This window comes from Odocoileus virginianus, chromosome 11 (assembly GCF_023699985.2).
Source record: "Odocoileus virginianus isolate 20LAN1187 ecotype Illinois chromosome 11, Ovbor_1.2, whole genome shotgun sequence".
Taxonomy (NCBI): Eukaryota; Metazoa; Chordata; class Mammalia; order Artiodactyla; family Cervidae; genus Odocoileus; species Odocoileus virginianus.
In genome coordinates, this window is record NC_069684.1 from 25,067,475 (window position 1) to 25,091,812 (window position 24,338).

The following is a 24,338-nucleotide window of genomic DNA, read 5'->3' on the forward strand; positions in this document are numbered from 1 at the left end:
TGAAGATCCAGAGACCATTGAAGGCCCAGCACAACCAAAAATAAATACATAATTTATAAAATATAAATAAAATAATAAATACATTTAGTTAAAAATATAAATAAAAATAAAATAAAGATCTTTTGTATCTTGCCTTCAGCTGTCAAACTTCCTTTCATTGTACCTGCAATTTGCATATGCTGATAACTTCCCATACCTCAAACAATATATTTAAAAAAACCCTTTAAACCACTCCCTATAGATATCAACTCTGAGAAATGGGTCATTATAGTAATGGTAATTTATTTTTTTCAGGTCATGGATCTAGTGTTGTTCAATTCAAACGAGTCAAGACCACCCACCATTCAATTAAGCCTGTACCTGTGCACAGTGGATGACCATTCAATAGGAGAGAGCCAAAACCTTCATCTGCAGATCATGCTAGTCACCTCATCTGAACATGTATCCTATGAAGTAGCATGTAACTCAGAGAAGCCCGCAAAGAGCAGCAATTGTCATACCTTTTTCCTGCCTTCACTCACCTTTCTCTGATCTTCCAATCTTCTTATACTTTTCTTCCATAAATATCCCTGCTCCCTTGTCTTTGAAATGACAGATCTCAAAATTGTTCTCCTGTCTCCTCTCTTGTCTACCTTGTAAATGAAACTTCTCCCTCCTGCAAACCTCTGAATTTTGATATTTGGCTTGCTGACAGCCAGGCAGAAGAAACTGGTTCAGTAACAGAATATTGTAAATCATACTTGTGAGCATCTTAGATCAGCATGCTGAGATGTACAGGGGTGATCATTATGATGAAAGCACCAGTGATTACAAAGTTCGGGGAATTTTTATGATATTTCCACTCAACCCTGTATTTTATTGAACATTTTCTATTATCTGACTGTTATCCATGATCAGTGATGAAAATAAAAGTATCATCATTTCAAAAATCAAGAGCCAACCTACAGTGAATTGGAGAAGTAAAGAGACAGAGTTTAAGAAGCTTCCATTGAAAAAGGAATTAAAATTTCATTTTTCAAATTCCATGTATAAGTGAGAACATACAGTATTTATCTTTCTCTGATATATTTCACTTAGCATAATGCACTCAAAATCCATCACTTTTGTGGAATACTGTAGGATACCCTTCTTTTCATTGCATAATCATATATATATATATACACACACACGCTATATGTAGAGTCCAACTGCATGACATTTTGCAAAAGGCAAACTCAGAACAGCGAGATAATCAGATTTTTTTTATTACAGAGGTGGAGGAAAGATAAATAGGCAGAGCAAATACTTTGTGTGATCCTACAATCTGTTGTAGAATACACTTGACAAAATTCTTAGAACACACAGCACCAAGGAGCCTTGGAGCCTCAATATAAACTGTCTACTTTGGGTGATAATGATATGTCAATGTAGGTTCATCATTTATAACAAAGATGCCAATCCAGTGGGGAATGTTGATAACTGGGCAGGTGATGCATGTGCTGGGAGCAGGATTTAAAGGGAAACTCCCTTACCTTATATTGAGTTTTACTTTGAACACAAAACTGCTCTACAATATAAAGTTTACTTTAAAACCTATGATCAATTACTATTGATGTATGGCAATAACTATCACAATATTGCAAAGTAATTATCCTTCAATTAAAATTAATAAATAAATTAAAAAAGAAAAATGGACAATTTTAATATAGCTTTGAAATAGTATTATTCTAAATATTTTTTAAAGAAAAAACTCTTCTTTTTGAATGATCTTTAAAATCAGTTTTAAAGATACTTTTCTTTTGAGATTCCAAACCAAGTTGAACATTTTTCAAAAATATTCACATGCACTCTTTAAAACTTTCTTTATAATTTGTAAACACAGCTTACACCTTTTATATTTATATAGATCATAACACAACTCTTTATACTAAACAAGCATTTATTTGTTGTTGAAGCAATTTCTGACTCTTCACCACCCCATGAACTGCAGCACGCCAGGCTTCCCTGCCAATCACTATCTCCATGAGTTTGCTCAAACTCATATCCATTGAGTCAGTGTTGCCATCCAATCATCTCATTCTCTGTTGCCCCTTTCTCCTCTTGCCCTAAATCTTTCCCAGCATCAGGGTCTTTTCCAATGAGTCATCTCTTTACATCAGATGGCCAAAGTATTGGAGCTTCAGCTTCAGCATTAGTCCTTCCAATGAACATTCAGTGTTGATTTCTTTTAGGATTGACTAGTTTGATCTCCTTGCAGTCCAAGGGACTCTTAACAGTCTTCTCCAGCACCACAGTTCAAAGGCATCAATGTTTTGGTGTTTAGCCTTTTTTATGGTCCAACTCTCACATCCTTACATGACTACTGGAAAAACCATAGTTATGACTATATGGACCTATGTCAGCAAACTGATGTCTCTGCTTTTCAATATGTTAATTAGATTTGTCATTGCTTTTCTTCCAAGGAGCAAGCATCTTTTAATTCCATGGCTGCAATCACCAACCACAGTGATTTTGAAGCATAAGCAAATAAAGTCTGTCACTGTTTCCACTTTTTCCCCATCTATTTGCCATGAAGTGTTGGGATCAGATGCTATGATCTTAGTTTTTTGAATGTTGAGTTTTAAACAAGCTTTTCACTCTCTTCCTTTACCCTCATCAAGAGCCTCAGTTCCTCTTCACTTTCTGCATTAAAGTAGTATCATCTGCATGTCTGAGGTTGTTGATATTTCTCCTGCAATCTTGATTCCTGCTTGTAACTTATCCAGCCCGGCATTTCGCATGATGTACTCTGCATAAAAGTTAAATAAGCGGGTGACAGTATACAGCCTTGACATACACCTTTCTCAATTTTGAGCCAGTCCATTGTTCTATGTCCAATTCTAATTGTTGCTTCTTGACCTGCATACATGTTTCTCAGGAGGCAGGTAAGGGGGTTTGGTATTCCCATCTCTTTAAGAATTCTCCACAGTTTGTTTTGATCCACACAGTCAAAGGCCTTAGCATAGTCAATGAAGCAATTTTTTCTGGAATTCCCTTGCTCTTTTTATGATCCAATGAATGTTGGCAATTTGATCTCTTATTCCTCTGCCTTTTCCTCTGCCTTTTCTAAATCCAGATTTTTACATCTGCAAGTTCTTGGTTCATGTACTGTTGAAGCCTAGCTTGAAGAATTTTGAGCATAATATTCCTAGCAAGTGAAATACGTGCAATTGTATGGTAATTTGAACAATTTTTGGCATTGTCTTTCTTTGGGATTGGAATGTAAACTGACCTTTTCCAGTCCTATAGCCCCTGCTGAGTTATCCAAATTTGCTGGTGACAGATGAAAGCTTACACCTTGTCTTGGGATCCTGGACGAGCCCCCAAGATGGTTGGGGCAGTGAGCTGTGAATGATGTGGGGATTCTTGGCCTCAAGAGGAGAGGATTTCGATCTGGGGCCAGAGACAAGGCTTGACCACTCGGAGCTTTTGTGTAACAAAGTTTTATTAAAGTATAAGAAAGATAGAGAAAACTTCTGACATAGACATCGGAAGGGGGTGGGGAAGTACCCCCTTGCCAGTTTTTACCAAGGCATCTTACACTCCTTAGCAAGCTGTTGATCCTAGATAAAAGAAACAACTCAAGGCTGAGAGAGTTGCACCAGGTGCAGCTCTCTCCCACAACATACACATCTGCACAAGCGAGTCCTCTCCGGAGGAGGTTTCTATGGGCCAGAGATATTGTGTAAATCTTGAAGGAAAACAGGCTTCCAAACAAGATACATAGTTTTATTAACATAGCTTAAGAAAAACGTTTCCTGTGAGTAGGATGCATTACTTGTTTGGGCAGTTCACAACTCAAGGTTGGAAAAAATTTACTTTCAGGCAGACCCAATTAAGGTCATAGCAACACAGAATTAAAGGAGCCTCCTATGTGGCTAAAGCTGGAGCAAAGGAATGTAGAAAAAAGTATCAGATGCTTACCCTTTGTCTCCTCCTGAGGCTTGGGACCTCTGGCCTCCCTAGGGAGACCTGCCTAGCTATTAACCCTTTCATTGCATATTGAGGCAGCACTTTAACTGCATCATCTTTTTACGATTTGAAATAGCTAAGCTGGAGTTCCTTCACCTCCACTACCTTTGTTCATAGTAATGATTCCTGAGGCCCACTTGACTTCACACTCCAGGATCTCTGACTCTACGCAAATGACCACACCATTGTGGTTATCCAATAATTAAGACTTCTCTTTTGTATAGTTCTTCTGTGTATTCTTGCCATCTCTCTTAATCTCTTCTGTTTCTGTTAGGTTCTTGCCATTTCTGTCTTTTATTTTGCACATCTTTGCACGAAATATTCCTTGGTATCTCTACTTTTCTTGAAGAGATGTCTAGTCTTTCCCATTCTATTGTTTTCCTCTATTCCTTTGCATTGTTCACTTAAGAAGTCTTTCTTATCTTGCCTTGGTATTCTCTGGAAATCTGAATTTTCTAGGCTGGTAAATGTCCAATATGTTACTGGGGAAGAGCAGAGAAACAGTTGAAGAAGAGAATGAAGAGGGTAGGCTAAAGCAGAGAAGTCACTCAGTTGTCAATATGTCTGGTGGTGAAATTAAGTTCAATGCTGTAAAGATCAACCTGGAATGTTAAGCCCATGAATCGAGGCAAATTGGATGTGGTAGTGGAAGGAGGTGGCAAGAGTGAACATTGACACTTTAGGAATAAGTGAACTAAAATGGACAGGAATAGGTGAATTTAATTTGATGACCAGGCCGCCGCCGCCGCCGCCGCCGCTGTGAGGCGGCCCGGCCTGGCCTGGTTCCCTCCGCCGGGCAGCCCTCCCAGGAGCCGCCGCCGCCGGGGTCCGCTCGCCCGCCGCCTGCGCCGCTGCAGCCGCCAGCTCGCTCTCGCCGGGCCTGCGCCGCCGCCGCCACCGCCCCTGGCACCCGAGCCATGGCGGGCGCCGCGTCCCACTGCGCCAACGGCTGCGGGCCCGGCGCGCCCTCGGACGCCGAGGTGCTGCACCTCTGCCGCAGCCTCGAGGTGGGCACCGTCATGACTTTGTTCTACTCCAAGAAGTCGCAGCGGCCTGAGCGGAAGACCTTCCAGGTCAAGCTGGAGACGCGGCAGATCACGTGGAGCCGAGGCGCCGACAAGATCGAAGGGGCCATTGACATTCGAGAAATCAAGGAGATCCGCCCAGGGAAGACCTCATGGGACTTCGATCGCTACCAAGAGGATCCTGCTTTTCGACCGGACCAGTCCCACTGCTTCGTCATCCTGTACGGAATGGAATTTCGCCTGAAGACCCTGAGCCTCCAAGCCACATCTGAGGACGAAGTGAACATGTGGATCAAGGGCCTGACTTGGTTGATGGAGGACACGTCGCAGGCAGCCACACCCCTGCAGATTGAGAGGTGGCTGCGGAAGCAGTTCTACTCAGTGGACCAGAACCGTGAGGACCGGATATCAGCCAAGGACCTGAAGAACATGCTGTCCCAGGTCAACTACCGGGTCCCCAACATGCGCTTCCTCCGGGAGCGGCTGACGGACCTGGAGCAGCGCACCAGCGACATCACCTACGGGCAGTTCGCGCAGCTGTACCGCAGCCTCACGTACAGCGCCCAGAAGACGATGGACCTTCCCTTCCTGGAAGCCAGCGCCCTGAGGGCGGGGGAGCGGCCGGAGCTGTGCCGGGTGTCCCTTCCTGAGTTCCAGCAGTTCCTCCTCGAGTACCAGGGGGAGCTGTGGGCGGTGGACCGGCTCCAGGTACAGGAGTTCATGCTCAGCTTCCTCCGAGACCCCTTGAGAGATTGAGGAGCCTTACTTCTTCCTGGACGAGTTCGTCACCTTCCTGTTCTCCAAGGAGAACAGCATATGGAACTCGCAGCTAGACGCGGTGTGCCCCGACACCATGAACAACCCCCTGTCCCACTACTGGATATCCTCCTCGCACAACACGTACCTGACCGGGGACCAGTTCTCCAGCGAGTCCTCCCTGGAAGCCTACGCTCGCTGCCTGCAGATGGGCTGCTGCTGCATCGAGTTGGACTGCTGGGACGGCCCGGACGGGATGCCGGTCATTTACCATGGACACACTCTGACCACCAAGATCAAGTTCTCGGACGTCCTGCACACCATCAAGGAGCACGCCTTTGTGGACTCAGAGTACCCGGTCATCCTGTCCATTGAGGACCACTGCAGCATTGCTCAGCAGAGGAACATGGCCCAGTATTTCAAGAAGGTGCTCGGGGACACACTCCTCACCAAGCCTGTGGACATCGCAGCCGATGGGCTTCCTTCCCCCAACCAGCTCAAGAGGAAGATCCTTATCAAGCACAAGAAGCTGGCTGAGGGCAGTGCCTACGAGGAGGTGCCTATGTCGGTGATGTACTCTGAGAACGACATCAGCAACTCCATCAAGAATGGCATCCTCTACCTGGAGGACCCCGTGAACCACGAGTGGTACCCCCACTACTTCGTCCTGACCAGCAGCAAGATCTACTACTTGGAGGAGACCAGCAGCGACCTGGGCAACGAGGACGAGGAGGAGCCCAAGGAGGCCAGCGGCAGCACAGAGCTGCACTCCAACGAGAAGTGGTTCCATGGGAAGCTCGGGGCCGGCCGGGACGGGCGGCACATAGCCGAGCGCCTGCTCACCGAGTACTGCATTGAGACCGGGGCCCCTGACTGCTCCTTCCTCGTGCGCGAGAGCGAGACCTTCGTGGGCGACTACACGCTCTCCTTCTGGCGGAACGGCAAAGTCCAGCACTGCCGGATCCACTCCCGGCAGGACGCGGGCACCCCCAAGTTCTTCCTGACGGACAACCTGGTCTTCGACTCCCTCTATGACCTCATCACGCACTACCAGCAGGTCCCACTGTGCTGCAACGAATTTGAGATGTGCCTCTCAGAGCCAGTGCCGCAGACCAACGCGCACGAGAGCAAAGAGTGGTACCACGCCAGCCTGACCAGAGCGCAGGCCGAGCACATGCTGATGCGTGTGCCCCGGGACGGGGCCTTCCTGGTGCGGAAACGGAATGAGCCCAACTCCTACACCATCTCCTTCCGGGCTGAGGGCAAGATCAAGCACTGCCGCGTCCAGCAGGAGGGCCAGACCGTGGTGCTGGGCAACTCGGAGTTTGATAGCCTTGTCGACCTCGTCAGCTACTATGAGAAGCACCCTCTCTACCGCAAGATGAAGCTGCGCTACCCCATCAACGAGGAAGCTTTGGAGAAGATTGGCACGGCTGAGCCTGACTACGGTGCGTTGTACGAGGGCTGCAACCCTGGCTTCTATGTGGAGGCGAACCCCATGCCCACATAGGGCATGTGCGCTGTCAAAGCTCTCTTCGACTACAAGGCGCAGCGGGAGGACAAGCTGACGTTCACCAAGAGTGCCATCATCCAGAACGTGGAGAAGCAGGAGGGAGGCTGGTGGCGGGGTGATTATGGTGGGAAGAAGCAGCTGTGGTTCCCTTCAAACTACGTGGAGGAGATGGTCAGCCCAGCGGCCCTGGAGCCCGAGAGGGAGCACTTGGACGAGAACAGCCCACTCGGGGACTTGCTGCGGGGGGTCCTGGATGTGCCAGCTTGTCAGATAGCCGTCCGTCCCGAGGGCAAGAACAACCGGCTGTTCGTTTTCTCCATCAGCATGGCCTCGGTGGCACACTGGTCCCTGGACGTGGCTGCCGACTCTCAGGAGGAGCTGCAGGACTGGGTGAAGAAGATCCGGGAGGTGGCGCAGACGGCGGACGCCAGGCTCACCGAGGGGAAGATGATGGAGCGGAGGAAGAAGATTGCCCTGGAGCTTTCGGAGCTCGTCGTCTACTGCCGGCCTGTCCCCTTCGACGAAGAGAAGATCGGCACCGAACGCGCCTGCTACCGCGACATGTCTCGGCCCGGAGACCAAGGCCGAGAAGTACGTGAACAAGGCCAAAGGCAAGAAGTTCTTCCAATACAACCGCCTGCAGCTCTCCCGCATCTACCCCAAGGGCCAGCGGCTGGACTCCTCCAACTACGACCCCCTGCCCATGTGGATCTGCGGCAACCAGCTCGTGGCCCTCAACTTCCAGACCCCAGACAAGCCCATGCAGATGAACCAGGCCCTGTTCCTGGCCGGCGGGCACTGCGGCTATGTGCTGCAGCCCAGCGTCATGCGTGACGAGGCCTTCGACCCCTTTGACAAGAGCAGCCTCCGCGGGCTGGAGCCGTGCGCCATTTGCATCGAGGTGCTGGGGGCACGCACCTGCCGAAGAATGGCCGCGGCATCGTGTGTCCTTTTGTGGAGATCGAGGTGGCCGGAGCTGAGTACGACAGCATCAAGAAGAAGACAGAGTTTGTGGTGGACAACGGACTGAACCCCATGTGGCCAGCCAAGCCCTTCCACTTCCAGATCAGTAACCCTGAGTTCGCCTTCCTGCGCTTCGTGGTCTATGAGGAGGACATGTTTAGTAACCAGAACTTCCTGGCTCAGGCTACCTTCCCGGTGAAGGGTCTGAAGACAGGATACAGAGCGGTGCCTTTGAAAAACAACTACAGTGAGGACCTGGAGCTGGCCTCCCTGTTAGTCAAGATTGACGTGTTCCCTGCCAAGGAGAACGGCGACCTCAGCCCTTTCGGGGGTGCGTCCCTGCGGGAGCGGAGCTGCGACGCCTCGGGCCCACTGTTCCACGGCCGGGCCCGGGAGGGCTCCTTCGAAGCTCGCTACCAGCAGCCCTTTGAGGACTTCCGCATCTCCCAGGAGCATCTCGCAGACCATTTTGACGGTCGGGATCGCAGGGCCCCGCGCAGGACTCGGGTCAATGGAGACAACCGCCTCTAGCCGTGCCCCAGCCTCACGGAGAGCAGCAGGCGCCGTGCCGCGCACGAGAGGGGTCCGTGGGCTGGGTTCCGGGGAAGCGGCCTATGGGGCCGCCCTTCCTGGCCTCGCCGCCTGGAGCCCAGATTCCAGCCGTGGACATTAGACGAAAAGCACGCCATTAATGAGATGTATTCCTATTTTGGGCCTCCACGCCCCAGCTCTGGGTGAAGGCAAAAAACTGTACTGTTTGGCCTTTAAGCACACACACCTGGCCCTGCCTTCTGGAGGTGGAGCCTTCCATCTTGGGACCATCACGGCCGCTGCCTCTCAGAGAGAGAGGCTGCCTCAGCTGGCAGCACAAGAGGCTCCGAGGAGCCACTGACATTCCTGAGGAGCGGAGCAGCAGCAGCCTTGCTGGGCTCGGGAGTCAACGTTTACACAGTCCTGCAGCTTTAAGTCCCAGCCGGGCGGGGAAGGAGGGGAGGTGTCCTGGAGCCCGGGCAGAGGAGCACAGGTCCTGCCTGGAGAGGAGGGCACAGCACAAGGGCACACTGCCCACGACCCGGAGCGCCACCCACCTGACCGCTGCAGGGCCTCGTGTGCAGGGCAGCAGTGTTGGGCAGCCAGGCTGTGAGGGGCCCGTGGAGGAGGCTGAGGTGGCCCAGGGTGCCACCTGGAACAGGGAGCGCGACGGTGAGTTGCAGGGCCACCGCTGCAGCACCTCGGGGCCGTGGGAGGACAGCAGCCCCGGGGTACCCCCTGGGCCGCGGTATGCCCTGCCTGCAGCCTGGGCGCAAGCCTGAAGGACCCGCTCACCAGGGGGCATGTGTCTGTGGGCGCTGGGCGGCAGGCGGCTCTTCCTGCCTCATCAGTGAGGACGTGCCTACGTTTGCACCATGGCCCCCCAAGAGCCAGAGCAAGATGCCAGCTAGGTCAAGACTGATGGGCACCCGTGGCCCCGGAGTAGAAAGGCCAGTCCCCACGGCGGAGGTCCAGCTGGGCACTGGCCGCCGTGCGTTCAGGAAACGCCCTCACACAAGGAACGTGTCCTCCCACAGCAGCTCCGCAGGCCAGCCAGGAGTCCCGAATCAGAGTGAAGACCAGTTTTCCTGTCGCAGCGAGACACCTTGGATTGGAGTCTGCCAGACGACCCTGCAAGAGGATGCTGTCTGGGTGATCTCGAGCGTTTGTGAAATCAGTCAGATCTGACAATAGACGGACGTGATGCTGGCGAATGGACTTGTAAAGTTTATTTTTGCACACTCTTTCTCATGACCTTCGTTCCTTCATGTAGGATGTATGATTTTCTATGTCTTCCACTTCTGACCTGAAAGCTGCTTGGTGGGGGGATGGGACTGGGGAAGCAAAATGAACAAACTTCTCTGCGCACTGTGGCAGACCTGTTATTTTTATGGATTTTACAGCTCAGTTAACAGTGTTAGCTTTTTAAGATTTCTATATACTCTTCAGAAGAACCACTGAGCCGTTCAAGCCTTGTTATTATCCGATCCTAATAGTGATTCCGTTTTCTATAGCTTTTAGGAAAGACAATAAATTATTTAACATTATATTAAACTTTCCATATCATGGACTGTAAACCGAAGGAAATCACACAATTTCTCAGAAAATGTATTGATTTATTTAAACTAATTCTGAAATGGTATTTTAAAGTACCACCTCCCAGTCAGCTGTTCATAGCAAACATGTCTATGTATGGTTGCCAACGTTTGGTTTATAATTTAAATGTTAATAAAAATTTTAAATTTTATTAAAAAAAATAATTTGATGACCACTTACGTTACAGTCAATGTTACAGATGGTTGACACTACAGACCAGCTCATTACACTTGTTGTTTAGTTGGCAAGCGGTGTCTGACTCTTTGTGACCCCATAGACTGTAGCCTGCCAGCCTCCTCTGTCCATGGGATTTCCCAGGCAAGAGCAGTGGAGTGGGTTGCCATTCCCTACTCCAAGGGATTGTCCTGATGCTAGGACTGAAACTGTGTCTGCTGCAATGGCAGGCGGATTGTTTACGATTGAGTCACCAGGGGAGTCATCTGGTTTGATCTCCCAGCAATGGCCTAAGAGTCTTGAGGCTCAGTATGTCCATCACTAGAGAGGAGTGGAATCTTTCCTATGACCTTCCCACTGCTTGTCCCTGTGTTGGCTGCTAAAGCAGCTTGGGCGAATTCTGATTTATTGCTGTCCTCATGTAAATGCTGAGTCCTTTCTTTCCTTCTTGTTGAAGGAACAGAGGGTAATCATGAGGAATGAAGAATCCTGGGGCTAGTAGAGGGAAAGAAGGAAATGACTCATTTACTGAGCTCCTCCTGTATGCCAGGTCCAGTGCCATGGTCTCAACATGCATCATCTCATCGGTTCTATAGGAACTCCATTTGCTGTGTTTTCATTATTACCTCCACTTAATGGACAAGTGGTGCCTCTTGCCTAAGATCTCCCCAGCCCAAGGTCCACTCCATCAACAGAGCCAAAAACAAAAACAAAAACAGCCCCAGAATCCTCAGCAACAAGCCTTCATTTGACTACCCATTTTTTTACAGTCTCTGTGTTGGTTAATTTTATGTGACATTGATTCTAGCTGTTTTCTGAGATGGTGTTTCTGAAAGAGATGAGCATTTGAATCCATCAACTGAGTGAAGACATCTGCCTTCACTAATGTGTGTGGACTTCATCCAATTCCTGGGGGCCTGAATGGAACAAGATAGCATCTTCTCTCCCTCTTTCTCTTTTTGCCCATGAGATGGTGTTTCTGAAAGAGATGAGCATTTGAATCCATCAACTGAGTGAAGACATCTGCCTTCACTAATGTGTGTGGACTTCATCCAATTCCTGGGGGCCTGAATGGAACAAGATAGCATCTTCTCTCCCTCTTTCTCTTTTTGCCCATGAACATAGCAACTTCTGGCTCTTGAGACATGAGATGCTAGGGCTTATGAGTGGTCCCCTGGGTCTCAGGCCTTTAGCCTTGAGTTACATCATCAGCTCCCCCAGTTTTCAGCCCTAACCCTTGGTCTGAGTAATAAACCTGGCTTTGCTTGTTCTCTCACTTACAGAGAGCAGACTATGGGACTCCATCTCTTAATGATGTGAACCCATTCCCCTAATATACAGAAGAATCTTGACCATCGTGCCTTTGAACTGCTCAGATCCACTTACTTGTGGATATTTTACTATAGTAAATGTAACACTACATCATCTGCAGTCTCTTGAATCTGAGGATGTGGAACAGAGGGTAGGGAGAGTTGACTGTGAGTGATAAGAAGTATATAGGAAGTGTTTCTTTCACATAGGTTGATAAGTTGATGATAAAACATGCTGTGTTAGTCTTCCCTATTTGGGAGAGATAATAGGTGTTATAGGAATAGTGTCCATCTCTCAATGACATGACCTACCCCACAAAAGGATACAATTTATTTTTCTTTAATTAATTAATTAATTTTTACTTTTGGTTGAGTTGGGTTTTTGTTGCTGTGCCCCAGTTTTCTCTAGTTGTGGTGAGTGGGGGCTACTGTTCATTTGGGTGCATGGACCTGTGGCTTGTCTTGTTGAGCAGCACATGTTCTGGGTGCGTGAGACTCAGTATTTACAGCATGCCCTCTCAGTAGTTGGGGCCTGAGAGCCCTAGAGCTCACAGGCTTCAGTAGTTGAGGTATGTGAGCTCGGTCATTGAGGCTCACAGGCTCCAGAGCACAGGCTCAGTAGTTGTGGTCCATGGACTTAGTTGCTCCAGTGCATGTGGACCAGGATTCAATTCCTTTTCCCCTGCATTGGCAAGCAGATTCATACCACTGGACCACCAGGGAAGTCCAGGATATAATTTCTTAATGTGGTTTAGAAATACTAAAACCATGATATATGCCTGTGTGATTTTAGTATTTGATCAAAGGATATTGTATGTCTTTACTGGTCACACTAGTTTAATTCAAGAAGGACCACTCACACTCGTGAAAGGCATGGGTTGATGAGGACAAGGGATTCTGGCTCATCTGCAGTGTGGATGATGCTTTCCAGAACCGAGGGCCTTGACTTGCATAGTGAGGCCCTTTCCTAGCACAGAAAGACCAGGAACTGAGACCTATGAACCCACCAGGAGAACATGAGAACTGCTCGTGTCCAGGGCCATGGCCTGAGCCAGCAGTGATGATCTTGCCAAGAGCTCTTCACTCCAGTAGCTCATTGGCCTCTGAGTAGTTCCCACTTAATTGTGTGTATCAATCCACTGAATAGCCACAGAAGTAAGTAAAGAGATAAAAGATGCTCACGATGGAATAGAGAACTAGTGGGAATAGTAGGGTTTCAGATCATAGACAATTTGGTGTGCTGCCTTCCATCAGTCACTGGTGACTTCTGAGGTGGAAACAGAGAAGAGAATAATATATCATGAAGGGCATGAGTCCATGTACACTGAAAGTTTCTTTATTTCTGACCATTATTTTACAATCATCCCCTCAGGGACAATGGCACCATGTGCATCCAAAATTTCTCTCCAGAAAATGAGATTCATTTTCCTGATGCTATAAACCCATCATTCTGAAAGTCCCATCACCTCCCAGACTCTACATTTCCCACTGCAATCATGCACCCTCACTGGATCACCCTTCCTTTTCCCATTCACACTGAGCTGATGTTTGAAACCATAGCTCTGTTTTCACTTCATGATGTGCCCATGTCCTAGATTTCAGTTTCCAAGTGCCAAGAAGAAAACTTCTGATAGAGGCAACCACCTAGGCAGAGTTAGAACAGCTGTATATAATGGGCTCCATGTGAGTACATATGTCATCACCACAGTGAGGACAGGGGCTGAATGTAAGCCAGACAGTCCTGGGCTGGCCTAAGTCTCTCAGAATCTCCAACAGCTCAGCCTGAAGCTGGGGAAGCCTGCCATCCAGGAGAACACCCTGAGGGCTGTAACTCTCCTGAGGGGCAGGATACCACTCCTGACTCAAACAGGAAAACCCAGCAGTTTGTCGTAGCATCTTCTCCATGACGGCCATGGAGAGGAGGTTCCCACACAGGCTGAAGGACCTGAGCTGGGAGCAGCGGCTCAGAGCCGGCAGGATGGCCTCAAACTGGGAGTTCTTGATCCCACACTGGTCTAAGTACAGTTCCTGGAGGGTGGCTGCAACTTTCTCCAGCAGAACTTGAAGCAGCTCAGGATTAAAGTCCGTTAGGGTGACACCATTCAGTTCCAGGCTTTTTAGTTGACAGATATTTGGACACTGGGACAGGTGGGTCAAGTCTGATTCCGTAAGCTGGCAGTTAGTTATTGAGAGGTTGTCCAAGGTGGTCGTCAGGCACCTGGGGAGAAACCAAGAAATTAGTTCTAAAACTAATGTATACATGTGATAGACAAATGGTTTTTACAGGGCTAATGTTAAGTCTGACCCTCTGATGAGGGTCAATACATTGATTGCCCAGTATCACTCTAGGCCAGTTTTGTCCACTTGACTTGTCTCTGAGTCAATTCATAGAACATTGAACGGTCTCTTCCTCATTTATCAAGCAGACTACAATATACTCTACTTCCTTATGAGGATGAATGAATATAATGGAATGCCCTAGAATGTGCTCAGAGGACAACTGGACACAGATTTTTAGTACTAGGTGATCATATAGAAAATGATTTTGGCTAAGGCTTCCTTCAGTCCAAAGTTGGGCTTCAGAGGCCAATACCTCTGGCCGCTGAGGCTTTAGGGAGATATGCATAAAGAAGCAACTTATACGAGATCCTACAACATCAAATGTGATGCCTGTCTAGAGGGGCTTACATCTCTGCTAATTTTTCTACCACTTTCTACTATCCTTTTCTCTCAGCTCAATTAACATCATTTCCAGAATCATATTTTCCCTTATACTAATTAACTTATCTGGAGCAAAAGATAAAAAAATCTTTTACAGATAGGGTATTTAAGACAGACTCATTTTGATTAGTAATCTAGTGAGCATAGAGCTTCTCTTCAGAATTGGTCTAGTCTGCTGTGGTTTCCCCACTTCAGTGCCCTCTTTACTTTTTATATTTTAAGTGATTTGAACATACACACCTCTGCTGAAGGTAGAAACCATAATCTCTTCAGTGCTAGATCAACCATTCCAGGCAATAAATTGTATCTCCACAGTGGAGTGTCCCTTTCAAGAACCATTACACCAATTTAGCCCCAAATTGATTTGTGTGGTTACAGGATATTACACTTCAGGAGAGAGTGCATTTGATATCCTAATGCTATGTTCAATGTTACCCAGCCAGTGGTCCACACTCACCTGAGCATCTGGTCCAGGTGGCCTTCAAGGAAGGAGGGAGACTCCAGATGGAGATCCCGGAGGTGGCCCAGCCTCAGGAACTGGGAGGTAATTTGCACAACGTGATCGTGCTCCTGCTTCTTGAAGGCAGATACTTGGATAGGGAAGAGACGGAGCCTCTGCAAATTACTCATGTGGCCCAGGAAAGGAGCAAATGTGGCCAGGGTGGACAGATTCCATGTGCAACTCACTTGCACCTCCTGGATACAATCCAGCTGCACCATGCTCAGGACCTTCACAATATTGTCCATTGGCATGGAAACGATCTTCAGCTTCTTACAACACAGGTGGATGGAAGATTTTCTTTGCTCCACCCACCTAAGGAGGTAGGTGAGGAAGTTGTCCAAGGTCCTTTTTTTCAAGGAAAGATCTATAAAAACCTTCAGTGGAGCCACATGCTGCTTTGTCACTGACCTGGGCTTAGGCACTGGTGCTCTTCCTGAGCCTGTGCACCTGTGAGTACTGGCTCCAGACCACATGCTCCAGAAGTTATGACCAGTGTCCCGCAAATCTAGCACCCGCAGTTTGCATCTCCTATTGAGAAAAAGGAGATTGGTGGGGATGCACTGAAATCCACCCAGAATGAAACATCAGCTTGAAAATTTGAAAACAGACTGCCCTACTGTGCTGTAACTTCAGATTCCTGACATCACTTGCTGCCATGCCTTCTTCCCTCTCTGACTCACTTTCCTCCATCTCCCTTTCCCCTCCCTTCCTTTCTGGCTCTCCACATCTAATAACTTTTAGCATCACTGTAAGGAGGTGTGGCATGTTCTTTAGGCTCTCTCTCTCTTTTTTTTTTGTAGGTATACCTACACTTCCCAAACGTGTTTCCCTTGGTGAGGCAAGGCCTCTACATTACCTTCTTCAGATCCCTCTGGTCCACCCCTTTTCACCCAGTTTTTCTCTCCCCAGGTATTTCCTCTGAGACACCCAGGATTTTACCAGGTTACCTGAATCAGACTCACCTGGAGCAAACCTTCTGAACAAGCAGGACATCAAGGGCTTCCAGCACTGCTTGTAGGGGCCCCACATGAGGCAGATCAATGAGGCCCCCCAGAGGCAGGCGGACAAAGGGCCAGGCTTGCACCATGGCCTTCAGAATTTTAGTATGTCTCCCACTGAAGGCCTCCTTGAAGAGGGGTGGGAAGAGCTCCACAGGCAGCTGTCCCAGAGCAGAAGAGGCCAAGTCATCTTCCCTCAGCAGGTGCATTCCCGCCAGGTCCAGGAGTCTGCGTGGGGTCCGTACACTCATGCTGACTCTCTGCCAAAAGGAGTACTGTGTAAACTGCCAGTAAACAGGCATTTGCTTCAGACCTTAGACTGTCTCCCCACCCCTCAGAAGAACCTACTCAAGGCCAAGGTCTGTGCACTGGCAAGGGAGAAAGCACCTTACTTGGCCCATATGACACTGTGGGCTCAGTGAATCCCCTACTGGATTCAGAACAAGCATTTCAACCACTAGCTGCTGCTTGGCTTAATTCATGTCCAACTCGTAAAGGTACCAAGGTCCTGAAAGCTGACCTCAAACTTTATTTGGGAAAGGCTTTTAGACGGTCATTTAGAACCTTAAGTCTATGGAAAGAGGACTGTCATGTGAAGCAGTAGCCCGCATCTTAGTTAAGCTGGATGGTAAAGATGAAAGAAATACTCATGACATGAATGTCATGCGTACATAAAAGAAGTATTTTAAATTTTGAGAGATAATACTATAGACATTTTATTACAAATATCTTCCTAGTAAAGACATTTAAAAATTATTTCAACTACAGTGCAAATCAAAATATTTGGGACTCAGGGAAAACAACATTGAGAGGTAAATGGAAACCTGAAATCTCATCTGAAAGGAAATAATTAAAAAAAAAAAACTCTCCATGCCATCTGGAGTTACAGGCTACATGTAAGGTCAGTTAACACCACATAGGAATAGTACTGACAATAACTTACTAGTGTATTGTGGTTGGTGTGGGACTCAGACCACAGACTCTATGGAAGATCCAGCCAGTGACTCTGGGGCAAGAAGTTTCTGCATCCTTTCTTCAGAGGCTGAGACTTTTATAGACATTTCTGATCTCATCATACCTCTGTCTGATTAACACAATCAGAAAGTGGTACCTGACTAGATTATAGACGGCCCTTGGTATTGATCCTGAGTGGATTTTCATTTTTCACCACCTTAGGTGATTGAAACAGATATACATACAGGAAACATAGAGAATGATGGAGAAGGAATCAAAGACTCATTCATGGATTCACTCCATAAACCTTGGTTGATATTGACCAATATGCTCAGTTATATTCCTGGGTTTGGTTGGACAAGGAACTATTGGTTTCAGTCATTGAACAAGAAAAAACATAACTGAAAGCATCATTGTTGGGGGATCTTTGCCCATATCAAAACTATCAAAATGTCTCTCAATTAACAAAGCTTCATAAAAACAATCCTGTTGTTCCCAAAGTAAACAAAATACATGCACCCCTGTATCAGCTTTTCACTCAGGTGTTATGTAGGAAACACAGGGGATTTTGAGCCTATTCAGGTAGCAAAGGAAGAGCTTTGGGGGATGTGATTTTCTAGGCTCAAGCCAAACCTTCTCTGAAGGTGGACAGGTCAAAATTTCAGTGAGATATAAGAGTGTGTCAGGACAGTTGGATCTGGGCATTCCTAGATGGACCATGTGAATGATTACAACAATATAAAATAAATATATATTTTTTTCTTTTAGGGAAGAGGGAGATTTAAAGATGCTATTCTCGGTGCTATTTAGAAAGTAAAAGATGGTGGCTCACCGAAGACAGTGTCATCTTTGAGGGTGTTTACTCCCAGAAATTTGGGATCAGCCCAGAAAGCCACGTGAAAAGATTAAATCTAAGTTGTGAGAAAAGGGAGGACTGTGAGTCCTGGGATTAGACATTTCCAACACTGACAGTCACTGAAGGTGGGCACTATGAGCTCTTTGAGAACAGAGCATCAGAGAAAAGTAAGTGTGGGTCACTGGCAAATAACCCTGTCACCCAGGAACACGTGCTATCAGGAGAGGTTTTCCTAAAATTTTTTCTCACTGAGGACACCTTCCAGATGGAAAATAGCCCCAGTCATTTTCTAGGGGTCTTGGAAGCCAACAATAATCTTACTGGCTCCTTTCTGATTTGTTGTTATTGTTCAGTTGCTATGTCATGTTCTACTCTTTGTCACCCCATGAACTGCAGCACATTAGGCTTCCCTGTCCTTCACTATCTCCCAGAGTCTGCTCAAACTCATGTCCATTGAAACTGTGATGCCATTCAATCATCTCATCCTCTGTCGCCCTCTTTTCCTCCTGCCCTCAATCTTTGCCAGCATCAGAGTCTTTTCCAATGGGCCAGCTCTTCACATCAGGTGGCCAAGGTATTGGAGCTTCAGCTTCAGCATCAGTCCTTCCAGTGAATATTCAGGCTTGATTTCCTTTAGGATTGACCTTTCTAAGTATATAAAGATAATTGCTAATTCTTCAAACTTAACCAAGTTCAATATAGATGATGATCAGGGTAACATCAAAGGCACAGAAATAAAATGTGTTTATCTCTTCATTAAAACCAGCACCTTTCTAGGGACTTCCCTGGTGGTCCAGTGGTTATGAATCTTCCTTCCAATGCAAGAGATAGGGGTCTGATCCCTGTTTGGGAACTAATATCTCATATGCCACTGGTTAACTAAGCCCATTGGGTCTTAGTTAAGACTCAGCACACACACACACTCAAAACTACAATTAAATGATCATCATAATAAAAGTAAAAACTAAAAGATGCAAAAGTAAAAACAAACAAACAAAAAACAATGCCTTTCCCATAATAAATGCAGAAGCTTGTATTGGTGTTTCAGGTTCTGCCACAATCAGGAGTGACCCCCACCCCAGGCTGCACCACAGGGAGAATCTTTTGAAGTTTAAGTTTGGAAATAAAGGGAGACCCTTTCACCATCTTTCAGAGTTTCCCATGCCTCTCTCCCATCCCATTTATTTGATGCCCAAACTTTCCCCATACACCTCTGGCCACCAAGATGAGGACTCTTTGAAGAGTGGTCACCTCCTTGTTCACTTTGACAAAGATCCCTTTCACCATACTTCTCCCAGGATTATAAATGGACTTTACATTAAAAAAAAATGTTTGAATTGGATTCTACTCAATAGATACATTAAGTCCCAGGCCATCCATCTCTTTTATAAATACCTGCAACAGAGTGAGATTAGTAACAATGAAAATCATAAATAACTCTGTTATTAAATGCAAGCTGGATAAACAGCAGTGTGGGCACCTTTCATTCATTACTTCAGATAACCTTCAGGGAACACCTAAAATTCACTCAAATTTTCTCCATTCTTTGACTGGTGAACCAAGGTTATTTTCAGATAGACGTATCTGCCAATTTCTATGTAAAGAATATTTAGCTGAGGGGATCTGAAGGACCCCCAAGTTTCCAGACAACCTAAATATTGAGAAGAACTGACTTAAAGGCTTCACATTATTTTAGAGAAATTCAGAAATTTCAGTCTAAGCCGGGGATCGTTCAAAGGGATCACAACTACTATATAGAAGCTGTTTTCCCTCTCACACTATTGGTGAGCATGTTAATTGGTATAGTCACTAGGGAAAACAGTATGGTGTTTCCTCAAGTTACTAAAAATAGAGTGACCATATGATTCAGCAGTCCTACTCTTGAGCATACAACCAGACAAAAAGTGAAAATGAAAGTCACTCAGTCATGTCTGACTCTTTGTGACCCAATGGACTATAGAGTCCATGGAATTCTCCAGGCCAGAATACTGGAGTGGGTAGCCTTTCCCTTCGCCAGGGGATCTTCCCAACCTGGGGATTGAACCCAGGTCTTCTGCATTACAAGCAAAACTAGAATTCAAAATGATACATGGAGCTTCCATGGAGGTCCAGTGGTTGAGAGTCTTCCTTGCGATGCGGGGGATATGGGTTCAATTGCTGTTCTGGGATGATCCCACAGGCCGCATAGCAACTAAGGCCATGTGCCACAACTAGTGAGCCTACTCACTGAAGCTACTGGAGCCTGTGGGCTCTAGGGCCCAAACTCTGTAACAAGAGAAGCCACTGCAATGAGAAGCCCACATACCGCAGTAAGAGAATAGCCTCAGCTCGAAGCAACTAGAGAAAGCCTGCACACAAGAAAGAAGACCCAGTGTAGCGAAAAATAACTAACTAAATAAAATTATTTAAGAAAAAAGATACACACACCCCTATGTTCATAGCAACATTATTAACAATAGCCAACATATGAAAACAACCTAACTGCTCATCGACAAAAGAATGAAAAAAGAAGAGGTGGTGTGTGTGTATGTGTATGTTTTCCAGCCACTAAAAGAATGAAATAATGCTATTTTTAGACGTATGGATGGACCTAGAGATGATCATACTGATGAAGTGAGTCAGAAGGAGAATAACAAGCACCATATGATATAACATATTGCGATAAGTCACTTCAGTCCTGTCCACTCTATGTGACTCTATGGACTGTAGCCTGCCAGGCTCCTCTGTCCATGGGATTCTGCAGACAAGAATAATGGAGTGAATTGTGATGCCATCCTTCAGGGGATCTTCCTGACTTTGGGATTGAACCCATGTCTGTCTTACCTCTCCTGCATTAGCAGGCAGGATCTTTACCACTAGCACCACCTGGGAAGCCCGATATTGCATATGTGTGGAGTCAAAAGTACAACACAAATATACCTATCTATAAAAAAGAAACAGAGTCAAAGGCATAGAGAACAAACCTGTTGCTGCTAAGGGGAGGAGAGTAAGGAGGGAAGGATGGGGAGTTTTCAATTGGCAGGTGCAAATGTTCATATATAGAATGCTTAAAAAAGGTCATACTGTATAGCACAGGTGCTTCCCAGGTGACACAGAGGTAAAGAATCTGCCTGCCAACGCGGGAGACACAAGACACATGGGTTTTATCCCTGGGTCAGGAGATCCCCTGGAGTAGGAAAAGGTAACCCACTCAGGTATTCTTGCCTGTAAATTCTATAGACAGAGTGGCTTGGTGTTCTCTGTCTTTCCTTTCTGTTGCAGGAATAGAGGATAAGCTCGAGAAATGAATCCTGAGGATATCTGCTAGAAAGGGAAAAGAAGGTAAGGACTCATCTATTGTATTCTTCCGGTATTCCAGACCCAGTTTTAAGGCTTCAGCATGCATCGTCTTATTGAGTCTACAGAAACACCACATGCTGTACGTACAATGGTACCTGTATTTTATGGAGAAGCTGTGCCTCTTGCCCTAAGAACCTCCCCAGCCCAATGTCCACTCCATCCCCAGAGCCAATAATACCAGCTCTTAAATCCCCAGGAAGAGGTCTTCATTTAGATGTTTCATGTTTATGGACTCAGTGCTCATTAATTTTATGTGGCATTGATTCTAGATGTTTCTGAAATGGTGTTTCTGGAAGAGATTAGCATTTGAATTCATCAACTGCCTTCACCCAATGTGGGTGGGCCTCATCCAATTGCTTGGCGGGCCTGAATGGAACAAGAAAGCATTTGCTCTCCCTTTTTCTCTTCTTTCCCATGAATGTAGCATCTTCTAGCTCTTGAGACTTGAGACTCAAGGACTTAACACCAGTGGTCCTCTGGTTCTCAGGCATTTGGCTTCAGACATGAGGTTATTTCCTTAACTCTCCTGGTTTTAAGCTTTAAACATCAGTCTGAATTATAAAAGCAGATTTGCTGGTTCTCTAGCTTACAGAAAAGAGACTATGGGACTCCTCTGCATCTGTAATTGCTGGGCAAGCCCATTCCCATAATAAATACCTTCTGAGATATGTCTGTATAGAGAGATGACCATGAACACTTTCATGTAGGTATTTCTCAATAGTAAATACAGTACTGCACCATCTGCAGTTGGTTGAATTGTGGGATATGAATGTGAGTAAAGAGAGGGATGACTATGAGTTTTAACTGGTATATAAGTGGTGTTTATATACTTTCTAGAACTAACACCAAAAAAAGATTCTTTTCATCATAGGCGATTGGAATGCAAGAGTAGGAAGTCAAGAGATACCTGGAGTAACAGGCAAATTTGGTCTAGGGATACAAAATGGAGCAGGGTAAAGGATAACAGAATATTGCCAAGAAAACACACTGGTCACAGCAAATATCTTCTTCCATAAACACAAGGGAAGACGTTATGCATGGAGATCACTGGATGGTCAATACCAAAATCAGATTGATTATATATATTTTTTCATTTATTTTTATTAGTTGGAGGCTAATTACTTTACAATATTGAAGTGTGTTTTGTCATACATTGACATGAATCAGCCATGGAGTTACATGTATTCCCCATCCCGATCCCCCCTCCCACCTCCCTCTCCACCCGATTCCTCTGAGTCTTCCCAGTGCACCAGGCCCGAGCACTTGTCTCATGCATCTAGCCTGGGCTGGTGATCTGTTTCACCCTAGACAATATACATGTTTCGATGCTGTTCTCTCAAAACATCCCGCCCTTGCCCTCTCCCACAGAGTCCAAAAGTCTGTTCTGTACATCTGTGTCTCTTTTTCTGTTTTGCATATAGGGTTATCGTTACCATCTTTCTAAATTCCATATATATGTGTTAGTATGCTATAATGTTCTTTATCTTTCTGGCTTACTTCACTCTGTATAATGGGCTCCAGTTTCATCCATCTCATTAGAACTGATTCAAATGAATTCTTTTTAACGGCCGAGTAATATTCCATGGTGTATATGTACCACAGCTTCCTCATCCATTCGTCTGCTGATGGGCATCTAGGTTGCTTCCATGTCCTGGCTATTATAAACAGTGCTGCAATGAACATTGGGGTGCACGTGTCTCTTTCAGATCTGGTTTCCTCAGTGTGTATGCCCAGGAGTGGGATTGCTGGGTCATATGGCAGTTCTATTTCCAGCTTTTTAAGAAATCTCCACACTGTTCTCCATAGTGGTTGTACTAGTTTGCATTCCCACCCACAGTGTAAGAGGGTTCCCTTTTCTCCACACCCTCTCCAGCATTTATTGCTTGTAAACTTTTGGATAGCAGCCATCCTGACTGGCGTGTAATGGTACCTCATTGTGGTTTTGATTTGCATTTCTCTGATAATGAGTGATGTTGAGCATCTTTTCATGTGTTTGTTAGCCATCTGTATGTCTTCTTTGGAGACATGTCTGTTTCGTTCTTTGGCCCATTTTTATATTTTTTGGAGCAGAAGATGGAGAAGCTCTATACAGTCAGCAAAAACAAGACCTGGAGCTGACTATGGCTCAGATTATCAGCTCCTTATGGCAAAATTCAGGCTTACACTAAAGTAGGGAAAACCACTAGGCCATTCAGGTATGACCTAAATCAAATCCCTTAAGATTATACAATGGAGATGAAAAATAGATTCAAGGGATTAGATCTGGTAGACAGAGTACCTGAAGAACTATGGATGGAGGTTTGTAACATTGTACAGTAGATGGTAACCAAAACTATCCCCAGGAAAGAGAAATGCAAGAAGGCAAAGTGGTTGTCTGAGTAGGCCCTACAAATTGCAAAAGAGAAAAAGAAGAGAAGTGAAAGGAAAAAGAGAAAGGGAAAGATATACCCATCAGAATGCAGAGTTCTAGAGAATAGTAAGGAGAGATAAGAAAGCCTTCTTAAGTGAACAATGCAAAGAAATAGAGGGAAAAAGCAGAATGGGAAAGACTTCAGATCTCTTCAAGAAAATTGGAGATATCAAGGGAACACTTCATGCAAAGATGGGCACAATAAAGGAAGCAAATGGTAAAAGCCCTAACAGAAGAGATTAAGAATAGGTGGCAATAATACACAGAAAAACTATACAAAAAAGGTCTTAATGACCTGGATAACCAGGATGGTTTGGTCACTCACCTAGAGCCAGACATCCTGTAGTACGAAGTCAAGTAAGCCTTAGGAAGCATCGCTATGAACAAAGCTAGTGGGGGTGATGAAATTACAGCTAAGCTACTTCAAATCCTGAAAGATGATGCTGTGAAAGTGCTGCATTCAATATGCCAGCAAACTTGGAAAACTCAGCAGTGGCCCCAGGACTGGAAAAGTTCAGTTTTCCTTCTAATCCTTCAGAAAGATATGCCAAAAATGTTCAAACTACCATACGATTGTGCTCATTTCACATGCGAGCAAGGTAATGCTCAAAATCCTTCAAGCTAGACTTCAACAATAGGTGAACTAAGAACTTCCAGATGTATAAGCTGGATTTAGAAAAGGCAAAGAAACAAGAAATCA

The 24,338-nt window shown here is 46.0% G+C and overlaps 1 protein-coding gene and 1 pseudogene across 1 annotated transcript; one reads left to right on the top strand and one right to left on the bottom strand.

Moving 5' to 3' along the window:
• Positions 1-4,741: 4,741 nt before the first annotated feature.
• LOC139037461 (1-phosphatidylinositol 4,5-bisphosphate phosphodiesterase gamma-1 pseudogene) lies at positions 4,742-10,323 on the top strand (annotated as a pseudogene).
• A 2,997-nt stretch (positions 10,324-13,320) lies between these two features.
• Positions 13,321-22,037, bottom strand: LOC110142822 (PRAME family member 8-like). Its single transcript, XM_020902213.2, has 4 exons — positions 21,886-22,037; positions 16,044-16,339; positions 15,037-15,609; positions 13,321-14,076 (listed from the first exon to the last, which is right to left on the bottom strand). The coding sequence occupies exons 2-4, from the start codon at positions 16,328-16,330 to the stop codon at positions 13,503-13,505; spliced, it is 1,434 nt and encodes a 477-aa protein (XP_020757872.1). The 5' UTR covers positions 16,331-16,339; positions 21,886-22,037; the 3' UTR covers positions 13,321-13,502.
• Between the last annotated feature and the right edge of the window lie 2,301 nt (positions 22,038-24,338).